We start from the raw sequence: 27,858 nt of genomic DNA, 5'->3' as shown, positions 1-27,858 counted from the left end.
AAGAGAAGTTCAGACTCGGTGCCATGTACGCTACATACATTTACCAGCCTCAGAACAGAAGTGCTCACAAACAGCATAAAAAACCGTCTGACAAAATGTTAATACCAGACCACGGAGAAACTGTTCTACCTTGGAGGCATGTTGTTGTGACTGATAAGAGAGATTGTGGCACAGAGCAAACTTTCCTGCCAAGTGCTCTGAAGAATCACAGCACACATACATCAGGATGCAGGCAACATCTATGCAGACATGCTGTGCAAGCTCTGATGTTCCTTCTTGCTCTCAAGCGTCCCAGGTTGCATCTCCATCTCATGGCTGGCCATGCTTTTTTCCCTCTGCACAGCTAGTGGAATAGTTTGCTTGTGTAGTTTTGGCTTCTGAGGACAAGGTTCATTGAACACAGACAGTTTAGGATTTGTTCCAGCCCAGGACCAAAGTGCTGACTATATTTGCATCTAGATAATGCAACGTGCCAGGGCTATAATTGTGAGAGTTTTTATGTATTTACATCTTTTTTGAGCATTCTGAACATTTTAACATATTTGCAAATGGTCACAACTTATAGTCTGGGAATCAGATTGTGAAACATTTTCACATACAGGCAGGAGGTGTATTAAAGTATAGAGCATTTGAAGCCAAGTTAAGCTGTCCATGCAGGCAAACATTCCGTATCTCCTGAGCCTAAAGTTTGTGCCCTACAAAAGAAACTCTTCAAAACTACACAGAATGGTACTGTCCTGTGTGATCCACAAGAAGAGTCTTTGAAGTCTTAGCCTTGCCTGGCATCTTTATTCAGCTAATGGTTCCCACCAGTGAGCCTCCTAAAAAGAATTAGGGGAGCCAATTTCTGTGTATGCTTGGATTTTGGACTCCCAGCATAGGACTTTCAGCAGTTATACTGGGGGGGTTAAAGACAAGGAACGCAGATTTTGCTGCACTTCTGACCTTAGGAGCTGAAGTATTTTTCAGCTTTTATGTACTATACTTAGACTGACTTCAACACATAATTCAGGCTCCAGCAAGGCAGCTGGCACAGAAACAGTTTCCAGTCAATTCTCTGTTAGATAAGAGGCTGTTGGAGTTCAAAGGAAGCATGCCTAGCAGGGCACCAGGAGCAGGGTGACTGTGAGAACAGCAGAACTGTTTGATCTGAAGCAAGTAAGGGAAGCTGAATTCAGTCATCCTGCACCAAACAAAAATGAAGCATGTTCTGCAGCAAACACAGTGATTGACCTAACACAGGTAGACGCATGCTGGTGTGACTGGTATGGTAGCAGCAACAGAGCCAGACAAGCGAAACCTTAAGTGACAAAGCTTGTGAAAACTGGTATGTCTAGGCCAAGGAGTATCCGTGTAAGGGAATCGACTGGGGAACAGGCATTTTAATAGCTGCATACTAGGTGCACCTGCTACTGCTCAATGTTCAACCAAATAGTATTTTCCAGCTATTGATCGAGCACATCCCAGAGCTGCTGAGGAGCTGTTTTTCCGCAATGCCGGATGACTGTGATGGCTGCTCTTCACCCCTGTCTTGGACATTTCTGGAACATGAAGACATAGACTAAGATGGCCTCTTCTATGCTTGGTTTTAATATCTCCAGCTGGCAAGAGCCCATGTTTTGCCCATTAATGTTTGATAAGTGGTTTGTACCTTTCTAGCACTCAGAGCCATCCTACTGAGTTTGTGGCGATAGCTACATGAAACAGCTGAAGCATCCTGCTGTCTCAGATCCCATTTACTGTTGAACTATTTTTTCTTTTCTCTCCCTGCTTGTGCTTCTTCCTCTGGTCCATTTTGGGAGACTGAGACCAAGCAGTTTTTTTGTGTATGGCCAGCGTATATTGCTGGAGTGGACAGAAGCATAAGCAAGAATAAGAGTTTGCCTTGCAGCCATGCTTTATGCCATACCTTGTAAAGTAGAATCATTTTCATTTTGCTTCTTTGCTTCTTGTGTGTGTGTGTCTGTTTTTTGTTGTTGTTGTTTTTTGTTTTGTTTTTTTGCTTTTTTTGTTTGTTATTATTTAAGAAAAAAAGCATGGTTTTGTCTAGTTCCCTTGCAGAACTTTTGGAACCTAAGAGAGAATTTCTCTGGGACCTTATGAATCCCACTGAAACCTGAAATAGAGCAGTTCAGGGTGGCTAGCAGAGCTATTTATAAAACTGCCATCAGTAGGAATGTTAACAGCAAAGCAACCAAGCAGTTTGTCATTGCTTTTCAGGCTTGCAGAAAGTGGTCTGATAGGGAAGAGCTCACGCTAGATAAATTTTACATTGATTTCAGATAGTGTCCTAGTAGTGAGGGTAACAGAATGTTGCAATAGACCAAGGGGGCAGCATGATTGACATCACTTCGAGTTTTTAAGAGGCAGTTTGGATATTTTTCTAAAATATATTCTTTCAAACTGGCTTTGGTATGAATTGTCCCTTCTGGCCAAGGAATCTGTCCAGAATGTATCATTCATTCAGCTCTTTCCTTCATATGTAACAGGCAGAATAAGTCCTCAGCATGATCATCATTTGCATAAAGATAATGGTTGTAATAAAAGCCTCTGTTTCAGGGGTTTAGCTGGGGTCAAGAAAGGTTTTTTTTTTTCTCCCACTATACAATTAGCCAGATGTACTCTGGTTTAGTGTTTGCTTAGTTCCTCTGAAGCATTGGAAATTGGCTATGCCTGGAGACTGACTCCTCCCTGGTGAACCTCACAGTGGCCCAGGGTTACACTGAGACTCCTTTCTCCAGGCCACAGGGGAAGGGTTTTGCTCATTTGCCTAGACCTCAGAGCATCTTCTGTGACTTGAGAGCATGGCAAGGTGGATGCACCTCACCATCAATCCCCCATCTTCAAACAACCTCCCAGCACGTGAGAGGCTTCAGAAAGGTAACAGCCTCTGATAAAGATTAGACTAACTCCTTTGTTTCTAAACTCTTCTGCTTGCAACGCCGTTTCTGGAGTTGCAAAAACACCTGTGTGCTCACAGTGTCACTTGGGGAAGACACTAGAAGTCATTCCAAGCTGGGGATATTTAGATGAGATAATCTTTAGTTTCCTTTAGCCTTCACCTCTGCTGCTGCGTTGATATAGCCTGTGTAGCTGTAGCCACCTTCCCCCCAGCTCACTTTCAGGCCCCACCTTCAGACCCTCAGATAGAAGGGCTGCAGGTGGGGGAGCCTAGGTACAATAGGGAGGTTTCACCAGAGCTTGAGGAGCTGAATAGCTCCAAGCACATCCTACCTGTCAATACCCAGCTGGAAATGCCCAGGCAGGCTGTCTGCAAGAGGTAGCAAAGCACCTTTGCTGGGAGAAGGACATGGAGCCTGCTGTGCCCTGGTCATCCCAGGGAGCCCTTTTCCTTTTTTTTTTTTTTTTTTTTTTTGGTTGTTGTTGTTGTTTTTTTTGTTTGTTTGTTTGTTTTTTGTTTGTTTGTTTGTTTGTTTGCCGCAAAATTGGAGGAGAGCAGAGGTGAAGGTGCTTTTTTTCCAGAGTTGCTGGGCCTTTTGGGCATCTAAACTGTGTGTTAATCTACATGTTCAACTTGTTTGTGTCAGGTTAATTCCTACTTTGTGATCACTAAAGCCAATCTGTATTATTCAGATTCTTAGAAAACAGTCTCCATGGTGAATCTTATCCATGTAAATAATAGGTTGGCATAAAGAATAAATGCAGTAACGGATCCTTAGGCAATATGAAATCGATTTGCTACTGCTTTTTTAGCCTCCAGTGATTTTAATGCGGCAAGAAGAAGCCTAATGGGATTTGCCAGGAGGCATTACTGAAATCTGGTGGCTGTGGCAGCTGAGTGCTCTGTAACATGTGCAACTGTTCATATGCTGTAGAGTGCTTGAGTTGAATCATTGCCCTTTCGCTATGGCTCCTTTGGCAATAAAACTTCTATCTCTGCAACAAAGTAGTCAAAGTGATTTAATACAAGTGTATTTTCTAATACAGGGCTCCTGTAGCTCTGAAATGGGTCTTAATCCTGCAGCCATAATTGCACATATTTTCATTATTGTAAACAATTGTTTTGATTTTAGTGGAGCTGCTCACAGGAGTGTATCTGCTGTTAATCATGCCCAGTGCTGGAAAGTTTGACTTTCAAATGCTTTTTACTTGAAGTGTGACTTACTGTGGCTGCTCTACTGCACAGGTTTGGGGCTATTAATAGGCTGCGGACAATAAGCTAATTTTTGCCCTTTGTATGCAGTAGTTTCCTCTGCTAGCTTAACTAGGAACTTCCATGAAGATGGGTCCTGATGCTATTTTTAGTTGTTGAAACCAAGGCTAGGGGAATATACCTAATGTACCTAAGTGCACACAACAGCTCCTTGGCACAGAACAAAAGCTGATTTGCAGTTCTCCTTTCGTACTACTACGTGTTGGCAACAAGGATGCAAAGGAGATTATTTTATGTTTAACCAAAAATCTGTCTCGTGTAGAGTGGGAAGGCATTGCATTTCTTAGAACTGAGTGCTAAGAGACAAATGCCTGCTCTGAGGAACTTCCTTTTGAGCCTTTCTTTTAGTATTTTTGTTTTCTTCTGCCATATACTTTAAGAACTGTCTTTTTGTTTGTTTGTTTGTTTTGTTTTTTTTTCCACCAATACTCCAAAGCAACACTGGATTTATCGCATTAGATTTTTACATTATTTTTTTTCCCTGGGTAATCTGTTTTATTTTGGGCATTAATAGCAGAGCTGCCTGGGAATTTTCAAAATATGAGTAAAGAGTTTTTCAGAAAAATACTGCTAAATATGGCTCATTTTCAACCCTCCTGCAGAGTACTAGTTGGTGGTAGAACTTTTCGCTAACAATGTTCATGAAGGCTACTTGTACTTAAAAGCTGAAAAAAACATCCAAAATTATTCTAGCCCTTACTGGACCTTTATTTATTTATGATGCTGTTCGATAGTCTTTTTCTCTTTGCACGGGAACAGGGCACTTGATTTACCCTTAAACATACTTTCTTTAGAACTTAGTCACTTCTCAGTGACTCAGGTGTGATTTTTTTCCTTCCTTTTGAAGGGACCAGACATTCCAGCTACAAGTCCATTTTATTTATAACCACACTAATTCAAATACAGATTGATTCTTGGTCCTGTTTTGCCTAGTGAAACTGTTATATCCTCAATGATGCTCTGGTGCGTGAAAGTAGGACAAATGTCTGCTTTATCAGCAGCCAGTATGTCAGTTTGGGGATCATTCACTGCCTTCTGTATAAGTTGTATAAAAAAATGGAATTTTAGTTCAGGATATATTGACTGTTATATATGAAGTGTTACCTTTTAAAATAAAAATCAGTTGTTGAGTATTATACCAACATAATGCTATTCTCTCATTTTTTAAGGTAGGGTAAAATCAGTTCTTGAAAAGAATTTACACTTTTCCAAGCATTACCATAATTTTCTTCAGTGAACTGTATTAGTTTTGAAAATTTTGATCAGAGTAGTAGCTACCACTTTCTAAATAATTTGAATTTGACTGTTTGCCCCACTATCTGAATGGTGTTTTAATCATCTATATACACAGAGGATACTTAAGAGTAGTAAAAGGAAAATGCTTTGATCAGGGAAAAAGCAAGATGGGGAGGCTTTTGTTTTTGAACTTTTTCTTCATGATATTAGAGTTTATTAGCACCAGGTTAAACAAACTAATGGGTGCAAATTATTACAAAATAATTGCAGTGGTTTGTTGAGCCACTATGAAATAACTCCCTCCTCCTTCCACCCCTATTTAACCTTTCATCTTAGTCTTATTCTTATTTGTGAACTACACCCTTGCCCTTCTCTTCTCCTTTGCCTGAAAAAATAAGCAGAAAATACAGTTTACATTATGGCAGTACACACTTCTAGTGTGTTGTTGTTGTGTTTTTTTTTTAGTACAGCCTCAGAGGAAAGAGTATAAATAAATACACATTTTTCAATAGTTGGGGAGTTAGCCAGCATTAAACAAATGCTCCACAACAACTAATGGAAGATCATACAGGTAAATCTAATTTTCTAGCTAACTTAAGTCTCTCCTGGAAACTTTGGTGGCTGCATGCAAACGTTTTCTTTGAATCAGCAGTATCAGCAAAGATTCATTATATTACTAAAAATATATAATGTAAAAAGTGAACTAAAGATGGACGAAGATTTAGAAAGCAGGAGGGGTTGGAAAAGGGAAGTACTATAAAGGGAAGGGCATCTATAAAGACAGAGGGGTCTAAGCCTTTTACAATAGAGGCAGTCTGAAATAACCATGGTTTCTTCTTTGAATCGTGAGAATAGCTATTTTCTTGTTTAAAAGCTTAAAGAGCTATTAAGTTGGGCAAATCACTGGTAAAACAGCTGGAAATGTAAATAGCAATTTAAACAGTCCATTGCCCCTCAATCCAAATGTGGAATGTGCAGATCTACTTCAAAAAAGTTCCTCTGGTTTTATTATATTGTCAATGGTAAGAGGATTGAGTAGACACCCTTTCTCAGTGGACTGAATGGAGATAGTGTGCTTTATTTAGAAAATCCACAACTTTTATTATTTTCCTCCTTTCTCTCCTTTTTTTTTTTTTTTCTTTTTCCTCTTCTTTCCTTTTTTGCTTTTTTTTTTTTTTTTTTTTTTTTTTTTTTTTTTTTTTGCAAGTGAGCAGACGGGTCTCTAATTTTCACACCGTTCTCCCTTAGAGACCTCCTTCAATTGCACCATTCTTTCATTATGTGGAACTAATGAAGTGCTCTGCAACCTTTAGGTCTCCAAAGAATCCATTGCTCTAGGAATATAGTCCTTAAATAAAACATGTTTCATTGGCTGACTTCAAAACACTATTCTTATGGGGGGAGGGAGGGGGATAAATAATTGGCCTGGAATCACTGTGTGAGAAAAGAAGAAATTACATCAGACAATTGTTTTAAATTATAGTTACAGTCAAAAGATACACTCAGTAACGACAGTTGTGGTCCTTTTTTTCCTAGCAAGCTGCCAAAAATCAGAATATTACTTTTAAAAGTCCCAAATAAGAAGCTTGGTTTGGTGGTGGTGTGTTGTTGTTGTGATTTTTTTTTTTTTATTGTCTTTTTGGTGTGTGTTCTATTGAGTAGCTACTGGGTTTTGTGGTGCAAAACATAATGCAATGTCAGATCAATAAGTCTAATAATTCACCAGCTGAGTTTGAAGGTTGGCTGCCTTGGGTGTCTTAAGAATAACACCTCACATTTTATACGTTGCTTTTCATCTTCAAAGTACTCAACAAACACGAACTCAGTGATGTGGCTTGTTTATTCAGCCTGTGAAAGCATAGATCTGTGTTATCTGTGATGTATCAGATGCCTTATTTTCCTGTGGATATTTGCTGTTACAAATGCAAGTTTTTTTGTTTTCCATTATGGACTTCGTAGAACGTGGCTATCTCAAATTTGTCAAAGTCTCTTCTCTTCCTAAGCAATCTTTGCCCTCTGGCATTTTTAATTGATCTGCCTTTCTTCTTAAAGCTTTTGATAGGTCTGAGCCCTGTTGCCCTGTTTTCTTTCCCCAGTCCTAAAACCAGTATATTTAAACTGAAATATGCTCTTTTGAAATATCTTTGTCTGCAAAATCTTTTTTTTTTTTTTTTTTTTTTTTAATAAAAAAGAGGCGGGAGCAGTGGGAAATAAAGGTACAGTTAAACATAAAATTGCTTATATATGTCTAGCTTGTATCTGAAACCAGCAAAGAAATGTAAACACTTTTTTTTATTATTATTAGCATTCATTTCCTTTAGCATTGCTTATCTTTTGCTTAATTTTATTTGGTGCTTGATCTAATTTGCAGTATATTGGATTTTGGCTTTGGTAAACTGAAATAATACTATCAGCATGATTATTGTTATAATACTGGCATGAGAGCTCTGCTGGCCTAATTTCAGTGAAAACTAGAACAAACTGTAATGTCTGCCTTTGTAAAACAATTTGTATTTATAGAAACTGTTGTAATCATCTATTCTCAGTGAAAGGATTTCTTGGAGCATAACTATTCCACAAAACCCAGGACTTAGCCCAAATTTCTAGTCTACATTTAAGCTCCGTTGAGCAGATTAGAAAACAAAACAGTGCTTAATGAATGTGGAACGTCAGGTTTTTGAGTTGCTAAAGATAAGTTACTTCTTTAATTAGCTCCCTCTGTGTCTTGGTAGGACAGCACACTGTGCTTTACAGTACCAAACACCTTGGAACAGGAGTCAAGAATATGGACTCAGTTTTGCCAAGGTCATGACTAGCAGTGGCTGCCAAAATGTGGACCCTCTCAAGTGATACCAAATGTGCACAGAGCTTGCAGTTACTACACTAAGCCACTCTAAGTTGTGTAATGGAGATACCTGGAATCCCTTTGAAAGCCTTGACTGATTCTATTTCTGGGTTTCCGAACTTCCCATGCGAACCTGAGAAAGTCAGTTAACCTATCCATATGTTCTTTTCCTTATCTTTGCGAGCGACCTAATTCGTGAATGCTTACCCATGTCCTTGCAGAAGAATTGTACGTAGTGGCCTCATAAATCATTTTTAGAATTGCACATTGAGAGCCTGCTGGAGTTTCTATGGATTGCTATAGGAGTTATTCTTTAGTTGTATTATCAGCACCTGTGGTGGAGTAATGTTTGTGTAACTTTGGTACCTGGAGGCAAAGTCCCTATTGTGCTTTCTTCCCAAAACAGCAGATGCAGTTCCAGGCTGACATGATGGCCAACAAGAAATGAGAGCGCAAAGTGATGGACAGAGGATTGTGGCTGGCACAGCTGGCAGCACTCAGTTGTTGCCCAACCACCTGAGGTATCCTGCCACTACACACACAGCTGGGGGCTCTGCTGGACACCCCCCGTGTTTCAGTTTGAACTCGGATAGTTCAGTGTGAGCTTTCCACAGGGCTGACATTACTGTTTTGCACCCTGCAGAGTTGTTCATCTTGCCATTTAGAGCTGTGAGGGTTTTCACCCCTATGGTGCAAACATGAGTGCTCAGCTGGAGGCTGAATGAAGCTAATAGAAAGGTCTACATTATTCTGAGTTGTTGGGTTGGTCTAGTAGATGTAGAAAGAAGATGAGAATTGAGACCATCATTGAACATTGTCTTCATATAGCATATGATACAAAACTTACTGGGAAAGCTGTAGAAGGTAGATACCACAATTTCTGTGCCTGTTCTCTAAGTGTTTGTATGTAGATTTTTCTGTAGAATAAAGAGAGGAACCTGAGATAATGTGTTTAAATCAGGTTCTGAACATCCTCTAAATCTTACACATGCTTACTTGATAGCGCACAGCACAAATAAAAGTTTGAATATTAAATATTTGCTCCCTGTTTGCTTCAAACTGTTTCAGTAGTGCACAACAGACCTACCTCTGACTCACCTAGCCAGCTAAGAATACCTCCTGTCTAAGGACTCTTCTGGAAATACAAAGACAGTATGAAACCCACACCACTTTTTTCCCCCATGGGTCTGTATGCCCCTGTAGGGCATACTGCAGGACTGGTTGAAGTCTCTGTCTTGGTCTTGACCCATGTAGATCTCTATGTACACCTAATTTGATATCCCAGGATTCTTTACATTCACTTGGAGATTGGAGGGGACAAGTATTGATTTTGCTTTTCTATAATTCTACTATAGGTATTTAATTGAAGGTCTTCCAAATATTTTAGATAAGTAATTAAACTGTGATCAGTTCAAGTATTATGAGAATTTATCAGGACTCTCAAGCAGTCAGTAACTTCTGCTGCTTGTATTTTCATTTAGTGGTAGTATGCAGTTTTTCCGATTTCATGAGCTTTCTGAGCAAACCTTTATGAACCAGTCTTACCATCCTATTTTCTTGACAGCTGCTTTCACTGTAATTTAATATACCTGTGTTAATCCAGTATGTCCCAAATAGCAGAATACTAACAAACTGCAACATTTTTAATAGGTCTATATTGTGCATCTCATATAATTTAAAAAGAGGAATAGTAAGCATATGAGACCAAATCCTGCTGTCTTTATTCATATAGCTATTCAGTTCTATTCAGTTGAACGGGATAATATGCAGGATTAAGTTGAGTGGACTTTTACCCTTTCTATATCAAGGCCTCCTGAGAGTGCTGCATTTAATTCTATATGATAGTCTTTTTCATTTGCTATTTCACACCACCTCGAACTGCAGCTGCCTGTCAGGAATTGAGTCGGTTGAGCTTCAGCTGTCACATAGGTAGCTTAGTACACTATAGCATTGGCTCCTCCAGAGAGCCCTCAGGGAGAAGAACTCATTTAGCAGAAAATGATGATAGGGTTTTTCAAATGGTTCTGGAGTTGTCCCTTTATGTTTGGATAGGATGATGTATTTGAAAAGCCTCTGCAGAAATTTGTGTAATAGAATGGCCTGTGATTTTAATGATGAAGTGTGCTACTAGACTACCCCAACTCCTGGTTCCTTTGAAGATGATTACTGGGAAAACATGTGCGATAAGCATTCTACCATAGGGGAGCAGCAAGCTTTTGGCATGAGGGATTTGCGGAGGGATGTTCACCTTTTATGCTGAGATAAGTGATAACTTCTGAGCCCTTCACAGACGTATGGGGAAAAAGGGCTGGTGTCTATATGAGTGCAGCCCATGAGCATGGATTCCATGACAGCAATTTCAATTGTACCTGCAGTCAATTTCAGAATAGGCCACTGAAATACAATCCTGGGATGTGAGAAAAATGTAGTATGAGGAATGAAGATTTGCTGACCTTTTGTTTTGATTTAAGTCTATGCAAACTTAGGTTGGAAGAACTACAAATATCAAAATATCAACACCAATGGGTGGATAGACTTTTTTTTTTTTTTTGAGGGAGTCATTGCTTGATGCAGTAGAAATCCTAGGGCAAAGATTTGGGCTTGCATATTTTATGATATCTTCTGGGTTGGAAGATTGTCTTAAACAGCAATGATCATGCTAAATTCATTCAATCAGATTAATCTGCTGTGTTGAGCACATCATGAATCTTCTCAGAACATGCCCTTTGTCTGTTGCTTTATAGTCCTATGACAACTGAGTTTTATTTGTATCTATCAAAACCCTGAGCACACAACTGTATTCTTAGACATAACTTATTTTTAGGTACTTTGCCTATTCTTTTGGACTATAATTGGATCTTGAGCCTTTTCTAATGCTCACGGTAGTGCACAGCATCGTATTTTAAGTGTATGAAAAATGTGGGGAATACAGCTTATCCTTCTGTAAAATAAGATAGTTTCTAAAAAGTTGAATAATAATCTAGTAGTTTAAAGAAGCTTCAGCAAAGTATTTTAAAGATCCTTTTGTAAGATAAGACCATGTCTTTTCCCTCTCATTTAAAAGACAGTGAGGGAAAATCATCCTTTCCTTGATTTAATTTTCTGTTTAGATGCACAATTCTATTTACTGGGAAGTGACTGAAACGTGTTGGCTATCACACTCTGTAGCTCATCTGAGCAAAGCTATAGGTAGCAATGGAGTTGCTTATGGCAGGACAATGGGAGACAGAACCTTGCTTGTTCTGATTCTAAACCTCCGTCTATGCTTCTCTCCTGAACAATCTTACACACAGTGGTGAGTGACTGTCCTGTGGTGCCATTCTGCTAGTCACTTCTCATTAAGTGAACACCACAGTCCTCATGGCACAAGACCATAACTTTGATTTCACTGTCATTTCCCCGGTACGCTCGCTTGTCTTTACAGGAGACAGCTGGAGTGCTTTGCATTCATCTGACACAGCTGAAGAGGCCTAGGCTACAGACAAAACAGGGGAGATGCAGGCTTTCTGATCAAAGCTGATTGCAGCTCAGCTGTGTTGGATGAACTAAATAACTGAGATAAAATGCACTTAATTACAGTACAAAGAATTACATGTGTTTTATATTCCTACATCGGCACCTACTTCAGAATAAGACTATTTGATCAACACAGGTTTTGTTTAGGATAAAATTATTATGGGTAATAGGCCAGACTTTACCCAATAAAGCAGGACTTAATCTAGAGCTCGTCTTTAGTACAAACGATGCAGTGCTTACTTCCTAATCAAGATCAAGTTTATATGTCAACAGGCTCTTACACCATGTGGATTACATGCAGTAAAGATTTCAGCTAAACAAGAGGATAAGTGCATACATACACTTGCACTAATATAAGCATATTGTTTTTAAGAAGTTTGTATACAATTTTCCACCAACTGAATAACCTTCCCACTACATAGGACTAGGACTTGGGTGAAGGGATTGATGTCCTGACCTGGTCCTTGGTCTTCCAGATGTTTTTGGTGGAACTCTTTCACCTGCAATACATTGAATAGGTGCTAAAATACAAAATTATCAATTGGCTCCTTTTGATATTATAGTAAGTTAAAAGGAAGAACTTGAGGGTAGCTTTTGTGTTGTGGATCTCCCTGAACAACACAGAATTTTGAGTGAATACACAAATCTCACTCAACCCTCAATGGCAGAGTAGGTGGGTAGGGAAGGAAGAAAATTGCAGGAGCAGGCTGCGTTACAGATATTTTCCTTTCCCATCTGCATGAAAGTGACCTGAGAAACAGCCTCAAATTTTTTGTGGGATTGTGGAGTCAGGAAAAACTTTGACTATAGAACCCTCAGAATTTTCCTGGAGTGTTGCTGCTGCTTTTAATGTTTAAACTGAATCATTCTGGGTTCAGGAAAGGTCTGAAAAAAATGAAGCACGGATCTGACAGTATCCTACCACAACTTGGCAAGCTGTCCTGCCAACTTACCCACCTCTGTGACTGCTCTGTCAGGTTGCAGTTGAAACTTGCAGCTTCTGGAAGTCTTGAGACTTCTGGGAGTGTTTTGGGGGGAAGGCAAGGCTCTAGATTGGAACAAAATCAAATTTCACAGTATTGAAGTCTTCTGTGAAGTGAAATCAGCTTTTTCTCTGAACTGCTGTCATGGTATGTCTTACAGAGAGGGGACAGCCCATGTGGCTTAGAGCCACACTACTCCCCACATCTGGTTTTGAGCTAAGCTGAAGGATAAAGGGACTGTGAGTAGAGGTCATAGGCCCTTCTCTTTATCTTGCAATGTATGATTCTGATCTTGTTGAGACAGTCCTATCAGAAGTCTACATGCAAGAGTCATCCTGCTGATGCATATGCACATACTTCAGTGTTCCTTACGTAGTTAGGGTCTTGATTAGAACAGGAAAGCACACACAACTGACTGCAGATCTTGGACATCTGTCAGAAAAGCAATAACAGAAAGTACCTCTGACTGAGTGCCCTAATCAGGGCTTTGAAGAAGAAAGCAGAGTCAGCTGTAGCCATTTTTTTAAAGAAGATCACTTTAACAGGAGTAATCATAAAATAATTTGAGGTCTTATGTATCTTAAAACAGCCCAAAAACTATATCATCTGTTGGATTACTGTAACTCTTGTTGCTGTTCTGTGCAGTCAGAGCAATTAATGACTATCCAAGATTTACAATTAAAATTGAGTGGTGCAGGTCTAAAGTACCCCTGAGAGTACTTTTCTTTGAGTTGCTTGAGCTTTTTAGACTATGCAAACCTTGGTGTTCAAGAAGATAGCCTGTTAAAACAGCAGCAATACAATATATTTGTATGCAATCATAATAATCAGTAACATCCACTTTGAGAATAACTGAGCTGACAATTATAAGAATATGATAAGTAATCCATACCAGATCAGGAGTCAGAAGTTGTACTAGCAAAAATGTCACTGTTTTGAAGGCTTCTGCGGAGGAGTCATTGAATTAAAATCCTGATCTTACACTTGTCTAAAGTCAGGGGATGGACAAAGAGCGATGGATACCTGCTTGCTTTATCCTCTTTGTAGTCAAGCACAGGATTCAACTCTGGCTTTTTAGCATCCTCTACATCTTTCTGTAAACTACAAGTAAATATTTTGTAGCTTCACTTCAATCAGTTGGTGCAGCTCAAAAACAAGAGTGTGTTCTTAGCATCCTTTCTTCCTGTAACTTTTACTGGCACAGAAATCTGAATGCTCAGTTGCTGTTTTGCTGTTTCCCTAGCCTCTGGTGGTTTTGTTTGTGTTTTTTGTTTGTTTGTTTGTTTGTTTGTGTTTGTTTTGGTTTTGTTTTTATTGCTTTTTTTTTTTTTTAATTGCCTTGATATTTCCCTTCTGGTTCCATTATTCTCTCCCTTTCTAAAACGAAACCAATTCAGAATGCTGTAGAAAGACTACACAAGCTACAGGCCTCCCTATTTTCTTCAAGGTTTTCTTGTTTTTTCCCCAGCTTTGGGACTACAATGTCCTTACGAACAAAGACAGATCACCACCTCTGCTAGTATTTTGGCAACAGAGTTAACAAACAGGACTTCAGAAAAAGCATCTTTTTCAACTGCATATTTCACACAAGTCTGTGTCTTCTTCCACTTGCTGTGGTGTAATCACATAACAGGTAGTACATACACCCTTGTCCTGTGCCATCCCTTTTGCACCTTTTATAGGTCTCCATTATTCATTTTAAAGGAGGCTGCAGTAACCAGTCTCCCATGTAATATAGGTCATGAAACAGTACCCAGCTTTTAATGCATCAAGTCTTCATTTACCTGTTTTAGTTACAATTTTCAACTTGGCAAAACATGTCTTCTACCAGGATGAAGTGAGTATAAATAATGAAGGATCTAATCTACTCTTTGTGGTAATGGAGGTATGTTCCAGTTCTTCAATGTCATTTTTCCATCTCAGTGGTTACAGTCGAAGCAGGAAAGAACAACTCCATTACTCTTTATTTTTTTTTCTCTCTGGCTGCTAATTCATTTTTATAAATGGAGAACTGTTCATATGACAGTTAAGGGAAAAACAATTTATGACTTTGTAGGTCATCAATAAGGCATATTGTGATCTACCTTGTTGAAAGATTTACAGGTTTAAGAAAATGTGTTCGTACAAGTTTTAACTCTTCTGGCACCCTGGCAATGAAAGGAGAAGGTTAGATGGGTGAAGAGGAGACATGTTTTGGAGGAAAGTAATGTTACAGTAGGAACAAGAGAATAACTGTCCTCCAGCCATGCATGTATTGATGAACCATTATATAATTTCCCATCCTCTGGGGGGGGGGAGGGAGGGTACAGGAATCCTTCCCTCTGACATTGAACTTTATTATGGATTCTGCTTCTTGTATAAAATTTTCCTTATGGATGTCTTGAACAGGTGGACCTCCCCCACCCCCTCAGTGCTGAGGGTCTAGCGCTGTTGGTCCCAATATACAGGTGTTCTCAAATAGTGAATTGGGAAACTAAGTAATTCTGCAGATGCTGTCCTCTCAAAGTATTTCCTGTTTTCTCAAAGTATTTTTTGGAGTGGTCCATGTATGTGGTTTAAAGTGTTTTGGAGGTGAGGCTACTGCTCAGCAGACACTTCTATTAATGTTTTTAATGTTTAATTAAACATTAATGTTAATGTTAATAATGTTATTTACCTCCCTGGTACACAGGTGTTCAGGGACCTTCTACACAGTAAAGAGATGGGTCCTAATGAATTATTATTATTTTTTAACACATTAGAAGTCTGTGCAGTCCACAATCAAAGTCTGTTGTTGCAGACTGCCCAAAAGTTTTCAGGTAGGACTTAAGGGCAATGATAGGGATTCTCAGGCTAGGAGCCCCCACTTAGATTCAAGGAGCTCTTGCTCACCACAGTTATACAGAGAAGGTTTATGGTCAAGCAACTGACTCTGAAGCTCCCATGCTGGAAGCTTCTTGGTCATTAATTCCAATATTAAAATTTTAATAGAAGCCTCTGTGCAATTGACACAGGATTTTTATATGATTATAAACAAGAACAGAAACATAATTAAAGTGGAAAAAGTAAAAATCCAAAGGGATTATCTAAGATGTCACCATTAGCAAGGAAAACTGCTGAAAAGACCCTTACGGAAATATTCAGCCTGGCACTGTAGATTGTATTCCTTATTGAATGTGATGATCAGGTTCTGACCCTCTTCCACTGTATTTCCACATAGTTTGTTGTTGTTGTTTGGTTGTTGTTGCTTTGTTTTGTTTTTAAGGGAAAAAAAATGAGGAAAAAGCTTGCTAGATAATGGACAGATGTTATGAAGTATCCTTGGCTTTTAATTGCATGCCACCCTTAGAATATATAAGGAAATGCATGTGTAGAGTGATAGATTTGGATCAAGGTGACTTCCTTTCCTGAGTGCTACGTGGGAGGTGGTATTGATGTACAGATAATAAATGCACAGAACTGGGGAAGACAGAAGGCAATTGCAGTAACTTCTGTAAGAATAACATAACACATGCACTCAATGTGACACTTTTAATGCATGCTAGACAGCAAGTCACAAAGGCAATTGGAGTATTTTGTTGCTCTAGCAAATCTTTTTATTACATTGTGACCTCAAAAAAAGTTGAGGTAGCTCATTTTTAGACAGTTCTAGTGAATTATTTCATGAAAAATGCTTTTCAGACAATTTACCTCAATTAAGTAGCATGATTTCATGGAATTGAAGGGCAAGACCAATTACAAAATTAAAGAGGAAAGAAAATAAACAAGAACTCTAATAAGGAGGGTTAGCCTTATTTTTCACCAAGGCAAAACACATACTTACAAAGTCTTTGAAAATAAGAAGCCTTTCCAAGGAAGATTGCTGTTAGTGAGTTAAATACCACTATCAGACAGATAATGATTGGGGCGAACGATTCAGCTACAGCATGCCATAAAACTCACTAGGTGGAGCTCTAACGTACCTCTAGGGACCCACATGGAAGAAATGCTCTCTGTATCTAGGAGAAAGCTGGAGCATGGAATTCACAATCGCACCTCAAGGTATTAACACAAAAATATGGGACCGAAATTAAAATACTGATGCCAGCGCCACACTTCTAGGGGATTAGGGAGGCGATTGCCCAAAGGTGCAAACACTCAGAAAGCAAACAGTTTTTACGCCGTGCCCTAACTATAGAGTTTTATGGAGGAAAAAAATCGTGGTGCGTACTTTATGAGAAGCTGGAGTGGGCAACTCTCTTACGTGTCCTTCCAGTCTCTTCGGGCTTTGGGACACTTGGCGGTGCTGCGCAACACTTGCAATAGCACATGCCTGCACTGGACGCGAGTTGCCGAGAAGTGGCACGTTAGGCTGTGGCGGGGTTCACGTGCTAGCCGGGTGACAAGTGGATGTCGCAGCTGCGTGGCAGGGAGTTAGGAATTAGAGCAGAGGTGCAAAAGCAGCAAAACCTTTCGCTGGTGGAAGAGACAAAAGCGTGAAATGGGCAGGGGCGCGAAGCCCTAGCGGGGGCTGCGTGCCAGCTACTGGAAATGCTGGGGCTGGAAGGCTGCAGCGTCGCGCCTTGCCCCTTTCGGAGGGGAAATTTTTAGGGTGGAAGGACCAAGCCCGTGTGCGGCCACCCTGTTACCTGCGAGGGGTCGGCCGGGGCGAGGGGCCGCGGCCGGTAGCTCCCTTAGCGACCCCGCGCGAGCGGGTACACGGCTGAGGGGAAGCCGGCAGGGAGCAGGGCAGGGAGGCGGAGGGGCCGGGGAGGGGGCAGGCTGAGGGGCCGGCCCCGTCCCGCCCCTGAAGCGGCGGCGAATCGGTGGGGCGCTGCCAGGGCGTCAGCGCCGGCGGCCGGCCCCGAGCGCGTTCCGCACGGCGCAGGCAGGCACCGGGGTTTGGGGCTCGCAGTGGTAACATGGGCGCTGCAGGCTTTCCGTGGCGCTGCTGTTTGCTTCTCGCCCTCGCCTGGACCGGCAGGTTGACGGGAGGCAGCGGGGGTGCAGGTAAGAGGAGGGGGTCCTGTGTCCCCCCGACGTCCCTGGCTGAAGGCGTCGGGGAGGTGGCTGCTCGCTACTAGAGGCGCCGGGGGTGCCGCAGGTTGCGGTGGGGAGGCGTACTCTCGCGTCGGCACTGCCAGAGCCCAAGGACTCACGGGGGAGAGGCTAGGGAGAAAAAAGTTCCCTAAGTGCCTGCGAGATAAATCTGTGCTGAGCCCCGGAGAGTCTGCAGGCTGCCCTATCGTCTCAGGTTTTCTTTCCCTGTTTGCGCATTAACCTGGTGTTTCTTAACAGCCGCGCTCGGATCTGTCTAATAGCAGTAATGATATTAAGTTTTGGCTCTAATGTTTCAAAAAAAAAATAAAATCTGCCTAGGAATGTTGTAAGCCAGGAATAATTTCTTAAAGATGTGTATATAGTCTCTAAAGTTGTGCTAGGAGAAATCCTTAAAACAGGGGGTAAGGGGTATAAGAAATCGTCTTTTGCCCAGAAACTGACTTTAAATGCAACAAAATGAAAGGAGTGAGTGTAGAAGTTCTTCAAGTCCCCGAAATGCAACGTGAGATGTGGAGTAGAGCAGGGGCTCATATTTGGTTTTGCCCTTTCATTTGACTCATTGGCATTCACGCCTGACTCTCAGGCATCCTCTGGTTGCTGTGAAATGTCCCCTTTGGCTCAATGCAGTTCGGATTTTTGATGGCATTATAAAGAGTCCAGCTGTCACTTCTGCTGATCTTGATGGGAGATGGGTGCCGGTTTAATGAGTCAAAAGTATGAACCAAAGCGTTTGGAGGAAAACGAGAAAAAAATTATTTTCTTTTTGTACTTGACTGGATCTGTGTCTTATCTGGGCAACACCCTGGGACCCCCAAAGCGAATTCACATAAATCATAGCTAAGTCTGAACTGGCTGAGCAGTTCAAAGAAACGAACGGGCAAGAAAGAAGGGAACAGAGTGCAGTAGCCCGGCGATTCTCGAGGAAACACAACACTCTGCGTCTAGAAGGGGAAAATCGTTCTCCATTTAAAAAAAAAAAAAAAAAAGACGAGTCCAGGAGGCAGTCCTCTTGTGAGAAGCCCTGCGGTGTGCCACTGGGCGCCTCTGGGCGCAATGCTGTGCTGCATGCGCTCCCCCATCACTCCCTCATCGCCCCCTCCTCTGCCGGGGACCTTGGAGGATCCGTGTTTCAGCGCTGGGGATGCCTGAGTGAGCACTTCGGAACCGATTAACGTTGGAATTTGAAGCTGACAATAAACCCGCTTTCACTTTGGTGCGCCTAGTCCGAGTTTTTTTTTTTTGTTGTTGTTTGTTTGTTTGTTTTTTCTCTTCCCCTTTTTCTCCTTCTACGTACACTTCATTAACATTCCCACGACTACCAAACCTCGACTTGTTCTCATCCTCTTCCCTCCCCCCAGCCTCTTTAAGGCCGGGGGAGAAAACGAATGTCTGTCACTGAAATGTTTGTGAAGGCTTTCCTCCCCTGAAAGCAAGGACAGCGGGCAGGTTCCCCTCTTTCAGAGCCCGGCATCCCCGGGCAATGCTGGTGGGGCTCCGGGCCCCTTTCCCCCGGGTTAGGGGTGGTCGGGTGAGTGTGTGTGTGTGTGTGTGTGGGGGGGGTTGTTAACGCAGGTTGCTTTTCTCTGCTCTAACTTACCGAGCCTCATGCGGTTTCCCATTTATTTACGTTTTGCCTCTTTAATAAAAAGGATTCCTATGGTTTTGCTCTTCAGATAGTTCATTTCCCTCATACCCCTGCCAGCATGGTTTATTTAAACTAGGGTATCTCTTTCTAAATTGAGGTCTCTGCTAGAACATGCAAATGGGATTTTCTTCTCTTGGGTCATTTACATGCTCGCTTGTTTTATCTAACTGAAATGTGCATCTCCACCACCAGACCTATACAACAGCCACTAAGTTCTAGTAAGTTTAATGATTGCTTAAAGCAGAAACGTGGGCCTTGAGCCCCTCTAGGTTCGTGGACAGCAAAAGGCAGTGCTTAGATGTAGTGAGAATAACTCATTGGCTTGTTTATCATTTAGCCTTAGGTGTTCTCACTTCCAGGATGACAGACACTTGGAGGGCAAGCAAGCAAAGAGCTTCTGCAGGGAGGGTATCCATAGACGTTTTCTGTGTCTCAGGTCTCCTGTCTTATCTGTCTTCCCTGGGGTTTATCCTGTGGTTCCAGATGCTGACGAGTGCGCAGAAGCTACAGATGACTGTCATATCGATGCGATATGCCAAAACACACCAAAATCCTACAGATGCATCTGCAAGCCAGGCTATAAAGGCGAAGGGAAACAATGTGAAGGTAAGGACCGCTCGGCTTCTCTTCTGTTTCTCCTCCCCTCCTACTTCTTATTTGTTTGCTCTTTGAAAGCTTTTGTAAAAGTAGCTGAATTCCTGAAACGATTAATGCAGATTTACAGCTGCTTAACCTCAAATGTCGGTGTTTATTGGCAAGAATCCCCCTGCTGCTTTCGCTAATTGTCCGCCGTCACAACCATCGCATCCTCCAGCCCGCTTGGGGGGGGGGGGGGGGGGGGGGGAAGGCGGGGTGCGATTTTTTCCCCACCGAGTCGGCTCCGGAGTATTCCCGGGCAGCGGCCAGGGGAAGTCCGTGGAGCCACCGAGCGGGTTTGGGGACGGGAGGACCCGTGGGGAGCAGCCGCCCCCCGACTGTCCCCGTCTTGCCCATCGCAGTGGTACCGTGGGCTCAGCCGCTGCCTGTCCCCGGGGCCCGCGGAGGCACGGGTAGGGTTGTGTGGCCACCCAGAGATTTGCCATCGCCCTTTGCTCCCCTCACCCGGGGGGAGCCCGGTGCCCCCTTGTGCTTCTTTTGCACAACTTAACCGGGCGCCAGAGTGTGCCTAGCGTTGGCACTACATGTGTGTCACGCTCGTGTATTTTTGAGTCTGTGCAACGCTGTTTTAGAAAGGACTGTTTCATGATACTTAAACTTTGAAAAGTTGTTTTGCTTCTGTGTCTCTCCAAACCATCCATTTTATTGAGGGGAAAAAATCTATCACATTTTATAGGGCATTGTGTACAATCATATTTCAGATTTTGTGAACTCATTTATTGAACCTCAGCAGAGAGATTATTCTCTGGTGAAGGGAAGGAATATTGTAACCACAGCAGAATGCCTTACAAATAAAAGATGCAACGGTGTTGTTTTTTTTTTTTTTTCACTTGTAGATGCTTAGCAGCTATATAAATTCTTCCAAGTCTCTCTACTGCAGACTAAATCTTTTTTCAAAATGTATATGGCTAGTCCATTAAAAAGATTCAAGACCTAGAAATGACTTTGCTGAAGTCTACAAAATTTGAAACCGCATTATTGTTCTCTGTGGATTTCCAAAGTGTTTGTTTAAGTGCCCTCATAAAGCATTTTTGTGGTTGACATATTTTTTCTGTCTTGGGTTTAAATTGAAAAATTCCTACTGTCCACCTCTTGGTGCTCTAATGTCTCTGAGCTGTTGTTCATTTGGAAGCCAGAATTTCCTTCTTGCAAACAGACAGAATAATCGTTCAGCACGTTTTCCTCCCCTATTCATCCCTTCCAGGGAAAGAGCTCTGTGCAGTGAAAATGTACTCAAGGCCACAGCTGTAGAGGTTGCAGTGTTCTCAGAATTGTACTTTTTGTATTTGTTTTCCACGTCAAAAGTTTCCTTAAGCTTTAGCTACTTGTATTTCAGCTGTTGAGCTCTGTTTAACAGTAGACCTGGATGGTATTCATGCTTATTTAGTAAATTAATTTCTCTTTGCCTGACTTACCTTGGCTCATTTTAAAAATAGAGAGAGTTGTGTAAGTAGTAAAATTCAGATTTCCCTGCTGAATGATGTACAGAGGCATGGAATTTCCGTGGCTGATGTCAAACTTTTATATCTGATGGTGTTTAGTGTCTGACAAGCTTTATGAGTAAAGTAAGCTAGGACAGTCTACAATGTGTCTGTATGTATGTTAAATTGTTCTATGTTTAGGTAAAAAAATGTAAGGTGTCTAAACCAGGTATTACTGTGTGTTGTGTATGACTTATTTATAATATAGTAATAGTTCTAAAGATTTTACATCAGCTTTAAATCTGAAGTTTCTGATTAATATCAAACGTTGGGATAAATGGAAAGCATGAAATAAGCTTATTTTAGATTACTTATTATAGTCCCTTTTAATTTGATCCTGGATTACTTTGAAAATTTGCTACTGAAGTAATATGCCTTCAGTGGCAGACAAATATCATTAATGTCCTTCTTAAAACTATTGAGGTAAAGGATGGGTCACACAAGTCAGTGGCAGACCTAAAATCTGCCTCAAGCCTGCTGTTCACATAGCATGGGTTTACATGTATTTTGCGTCTTGAGGTCAAGTACTCCAGACCTACAGAAATAAACAGACTGGCACTATGGATTGGTATTCAGTATTCCATCACAAGACAACACCAATAATCAGCCTTTATAAATTCACTTTTAAGATAAAAGTGACTGTGCTTGTAGTAACAAAGATGAAATATGTCAAATGGTTTTCATCGTACAAATACCAAAGCTGGGTCGTTAAATGGTTCTGGGACTTCATAACAGAGCTTTTCTAAACAAGCTTTTTAATTAGTTATCTATGAGAAAAAGATGTCTTTTGTAAAGATGTGCATCTTTAATCGAGTTCTTGCTGATATTTGTAGCAAACTACCTGTATTGCTTCATGTCTAAAGAACATTCATTATGGCAAAACTAACCCCCTTATAGTGCTGGCTGTTCTATACAGCCAGGTTTTACTAGACAAGCAGAATAGCAGTTTAAATGCTGCAGTGACCTCGAAGAAATGACACTGTTATCACATTGAAACTAAACTGAGGGCTTACGAAAATTTATTGGAATATACTGAGATACTACGATTAATTTAGAAAGGTGTGCATGTTAGTTTACGTTAAAGATCAGTCTTAAATATTGCTTTTACTTTCCCCGTTTTGGGGGAACAGGATAAAGTATGGGAACTAATATGATTTGGATGATTCTTAAGTTTTATAAAAACAATGTAGCATGTTTGAACAAATATGTTGAGAATGTGAATGTGTTTTGTGTACTCCTGTGTATTTACGTTTTTGCTTCAAATAAAAGGAATAATTTAAAAAGTGGGACTGTTGGGGTAATGCATGCCTTTCTTGTGACTGGAAATGTAGAGTCTAGCCACTTGTGCAAGATTTTGTGCATATTTTGCCACTCTGACCTAAAGGGTAGGAAGAACTGCACAAGACAGAAACAGTCCTTTAAGGACTTGCAGAGAGCTTTAGCAGTAATTATACTGAAATGAAACTTTTTCTTGACCCATCCGTTAAATTCCTTTAATAGGAAATTTGTTTCAGGACTTTGCTTTTCTCCCAGAATGTCTTTGGACTGGGCTTCTCCGGAGTTTCTTTGGATTAGGGATGACTTCTCAGTTCACAGGTCTACTTTTTTACTGTGTAGCCTTCTCTGCCTGAACCATCTGACAAATTTCTTTCCACAGAGCACAGTTGCTTCTCTAGACAGGACAGCTGATCTTTCGTCATTGTGGTGGTTTTACTCGGGTGGGCAGCCAAGCTCCACAACAACCATGCTCTCACTCCCCCTCCTCAAAGAGGAATGGGGAGAAAATCCTATGAAAAGGGCTCAAGGGTTGAGATAAGGACAGGGAGATCACACAGTAATTATTGTGACGGGCAAAACAGACTCAGCACAGGGAGATAGTAAGATTTATTGCTTATTACTAACAAGCTAGAGAAGTGAGAAACAAAGGAAAGAAACCAAAAGCACCTTCCTCCCATCTACCCTCTTCCACCTTCTTCCCCCAGGTGGCACGGGGGAATGGGGGTTATGGTCAGTCTATAGCGCTTCTTCTCTGCTGCTCCTTTAATATCTTCATCGATGATCTGGATGAGGGGATTGAGTGCACCCTCAGTAAGTTTGCAGATGACACCAAGCTAGGTGTATGTGTCGATCTGCTTGAGGGTAGGAAGGCTCTGCAGGAGGATCTGGATAGGCTGCACCGATGGGCTGAGGTCAACTGCATGAAGTTTAACAAGGCCAAGTGCCAGGTCCTCCACCTGGGGCGCAATAACCCCAAGCAGAGCTACAAGCTGGGAGATGAGTGTTTGGAAAGCTGCCAGGCAGAGAAGGGCCTGGGAATATTGGTGGATAGTTGGCTGAATATGAGCCAGCAGTGTGCTCAGGTGGCCAAGAAGGCCAACAGCATTCTGGCTTGCATAAGAAACAGTGTGGCCAGCAGGCCTAGGGAAGTGATCGTCCCCCTGTACTCAGCTCTGGTGAGGCCGCATCTCGAGTACTGTGTTCAGTTTTGGGCCCCTCGCTATAAGAAGGACATCGAGGTGCTTGAGCGGGTGCAGAGAAGGGTGACGAAGCTGGTGAGGGGCCTGGAGAACAAGTCCTGCGAGGAGCGGCTGAGGGAGCTGGGCTTGTTCAGCCTGGAGAAGAGGAGGCTCAGGGGCGACCTTATCGCTCTGTACAAGTACCTCAAAGGAGGCTGTAGTGAGGTGGGGGTTGGTCTGTTCTCCCACGTGCCTGGTGACAGGACGAGGGGGAATGGGCTTAAGTTGAGCCAGGGGAGTTTTAGGTTGGATGTTAGGAAGAACTTCTTTACCAAAAAGGTTGTTAGACATTGGAACAGGCTGCCTAGGGAAGTGGTGGAGTCACCATCCCTGGAAGTCTTTAAAAGACGTTTAGATGTAGAGCTTAGGGATATGGTTTAGTGGGGACTGTTAGCGTTAGGTCAGAGGTTGGACTCGATGATCTTGAGGTCTCTTCCAACCTAGAAATTGTGTGATTCTGTGATTCTCAGCCACTCTCATCCCCTGTGCTGTGGGGTTCCACTCATGGGATTCAGTCCTTGGTGAACTGATCCGGTGTGGGCTTCCCACAGGCAGTAGCTCTTAAAGAACTGCTCCAGATATGGGTCCGTACCACAGGGTCCATTCCTCAGGAGCACAGTGCTCCAACCTGAGTCCTGCACGGGCAGCAGCTCCTGCCAGGTCACCTGCTTCTGCTTGACCTCCTCTCCATGGGCTATAGGTCCAGCCCGGAATTTGATCCAGCAGGGGTCCTCCACAGGCCACAGTCTTTGTCGGTTATTTTTTGAACAATAAAGACTGTTTCTGCAACGTTGACTTAGTATTATTCTTACTATTTTAATCTTGTTCATCAATTCCATCTTTCTTAAGAAGCTGGTCTTACTCACTGAATTGTAATGTTACTTTAGTCTTTCAAATATCTGTCATATTTTTCTCATGCTCTTCAAAGATGATTCCAAATATTGCCACAGAGCCCCTCTGAACCTGGAAGCAGCACAAGACAATTCAGGGTTCTCATTTCCCAGCTCTTGGTCAAGTAATTTGGACTGAAGTTTCCTCTTATCTGCAGAGATAAGTATGTGCAGGGATTCTGGATGGAACGGTCATGCCCATTTCTTTTAAGTGACCCATGTTGTCCTATCAGTCCACTCTCAGCAAGTCTTTTTTTAAGTGGGTCTTCCTTATCAGTGAAGTCATGTGAGAGCAAATAACCACTGTTTCTTGTCCTTGGTTTTTGAAACATAAGCATCTCAATGATCACACTACTCTAGTGGGCTCAAGCTTGAATTGTCTGTATCACTCTGCTGAGTAACAGTGTTACCACTGAACAGGGCAGCTTAAATGACTTCTTCCTGATTGATAATCCTTGTAAATGTGATGGAAGGTGAATTTATTTCCTCAGGGAAAGGTCATTGTCTAGGATCTTGAATATATTCATGCATTTCAGGTTGAATATTATTACTGCATCCATAGTCTTACTGTTCCTGCCCATAAGAAGGTGCTTTGCGAAGTTGGTTTGGTCAAATCCACCAATAATATCCATCAATAATATCCTGCTATGTACCTGTCAGCAGAACAATTTTCTGAGCACATATATCTACACCCTCTACCTATTCTGAAAAGCTGCAGGAAGATTAAATGTACATGTTATTCCTAAATATTGTTCCATCATTGTTTCATATCTTTATTCTAATTTTGTTGTTTTCTCTATAACCATTCCATGACCTGATCTGTTTAGTGTTTGAGACTTAGACACAGATTTAATTACTTTTTAACTGGTTGTACAGTATTCTTGAGGTCTATAGCGAATATTAGGTACTGAATCTGCATTGCTTCCTAGTTTTCCAGCTATGATACATTAAAAATAACATTAATGTCATTTGTGGAACTTCACATTGTCCTCCCATAATGGCTGTGTTGCCTGGATGAGATCTCTTGCTACCAGCCTGCAATGCCTGTTTTGTTTCCTGTTGGCTTGCTGCAGCCCATCTGAGCCCAGAGGAAGAGATATGCCACCTTCCAGTTTTGTAGTGGTCTTTATTTCAGCATCAGATCTTCCAAGTTCTAATCACACAGATAATAAGTTTACTCTGTGTGAGCCATTGTGCTGTCTTAATTGAAAGCAGCTTCTAGATTGAAGCACTACATGTTGTCAAAAAGTGGGGGAGGAAGAACATAAACCAGCTTCTTTGATTCGAGCTAGTAACTCATTTTTTTTTATTCTCTATAAATCATATTAATTTGACTGGCTAACTTGATGCATCAGTTTAGGCTGATAAAGGTATCTCCCACAACTCAGTTCTCAGGACTTCACTATCTGTGCTTTTTTTTTTTTTTTTTTTTTTTTTTTCCCCCTCCCATATTGTACTATTTAATGCTTAATTCCCAGTTTGCCAGTTTTCTGAACTACTCCAGGGAGTGGAGTTTCTTAGGGGATGGAGAAGGAGTAGCAAGCAAGAAAATACTTTTGAGAACGAACATTCTGTAACAAAACAGAATTTTATTACAGCCTAAGTGAATTAACAGTTTATGGTAACTTTTCCTTTCTCTTTCACTCTTTTCCTTGAATAGGGGTCTTGTTTTGGCCAGGGTTGAGCCTTAGATTTTTTTTTCTTTCAGATTGATTTGGTTTTCTGATTTACTTCAGCAGTTTATCCAATAAAAAGTTGTGATGGCACAACCTGTTTAACTGCTCACCATGCCATCAGTCCCCATGAGTCACATGCTCTTATTTTCTCTTCTTCCCTTTACTCCCTACCCTGTCATACCTTTCAGAGCTGCTTTCTGGGAGCCCATAATGCTACTTCAGTGAACAGTTTGAAAATCTTCCATTTTTACTATGGAAAAGAACATTTGCTTCGTTCTTTCCTTCTCTCTCTCTCTCCTTCTCTATCTCTTTTTTTTTTTTTAATACTTCTTGGATACAAATATCACTGCATTTTGCTTAAACCAATACCATGCAGACAGAAATATGGTCTCATTCTTCAGAAGCATTACATATAGTTCTTGATTTGGAAAAAATGTTTTTTTCCAAGGACACTTCTCTAAATAGTTGATAAGCTCCCTGTCTGCTGGATGGTCTATGGGTACTCTGGGAACTTATAAATATATATTAAATTTCATCAGTCTCAGCAGTTGCTGAGCTGCAGAACCTGGGGTGGCCTTCGATGGTGATGTAATCTTGGCATTTCACAGGAACTTCTCGTTTGCCCAAATATACAGTATAAGTTATCTGCCAGAAAAATTATAATAAAATGAAGGAGCATAAATAGATTGCACTAAGCTCAATATGTAAGAGTCTGTGAGTCTGTCCTCTTTTGTCTTCATTCTTTAAATGTCTGTCACACACTGCCCAGTTTTCCTTAATTTCTGTATTTCTATTTACTTTGACTTGTTCTCCTAACTGCATCTTTATTTGTGATGTAGTCCTCTTCGCTTGCAGCCTTCATCTCTGTTGTCCTGTGTATTCTGTTATTTAGCTGTCCCTTAACCTTGTAACTTCCCTGCAAATCTCATTTCTCCGGCTTTTGTCCATTCCTAGTGCATTTTTGCCTTTAAAAAAACTATTGTTCTGTTTTCCCTTCCTTGTCATTTATTTCAGTTGCTTATTCCAGTTAGAACGGTATTATTCTGAGAGCCAGTGTCCTATTGCAAGACTCCTGGGAACAGAGAGCTGGTAGCTGCTGGCTGTGTACCCCTTATGAGTCCTCTCTCTTGAGTTCTGTCTTCAGATCAAAATAGTTCCCATCAACTTGCAGTTTTTAAACTTTTTCTTCTTTTATCTTCTTTTTTCCATTTCTTTTCTGG

The 27,858-nt window shown here is 41.3% G+C and overlaps 1 protein-coding gene across 11 annotated transcripts in view; it reads left to right on the top strand.

Annotated features, from left to right (window-relative positions):
* SCUBE1 (signal peptide, CUB domain and EGF like domain containing 1) overlaps positions 1 to 27,858 on the top strand; it is a 277,291-nt gene that overhangs the window by 42,582 nt on the left and 206,851 nt on the right. For 6 of the 11 annotated variants that reach the window (XM_084505749.1, XM_084505757.1, XM_084505748.1 and 3 more), the window contains one exon: positions 19,902 to 20,024. Coding sequence is in view for 5 of the 11 variants with exons in the window: in XM_084505750.1 (XP_084361876.1) it covers positions 17,635 to 17,722; positions 19,902 to 20,024 (211 nt within the window). In the remaining 6 variants the exon portion in view is untranslated. Of the gene's footprint in view, positions 1 to 17,554; positions 17,723 to 19,901; positions 20,025 to 27,858 lie in introns of those variants that run through there. The other 5 variants (XM_084505750.1, XM_084505753.1, XM_084505747.1 and 2 more) reach the window with 2 other exon arrangements.

The sequence above is a fragment of the Aythya ferina genome, assembly GCF_964211825.1.
Source record: "Aythya ferina genome assembly, chromosome: 1".
NCBI lineage: Eukaryota > Metazoa > Chordata > Aves > Anseriformes > Anatidae > Aythya > Aythya ferina.
Note: the sequence above shows the minus strand (reverse complement) of the source record. Positions and strands in the feature narration are given on the sequence as shown.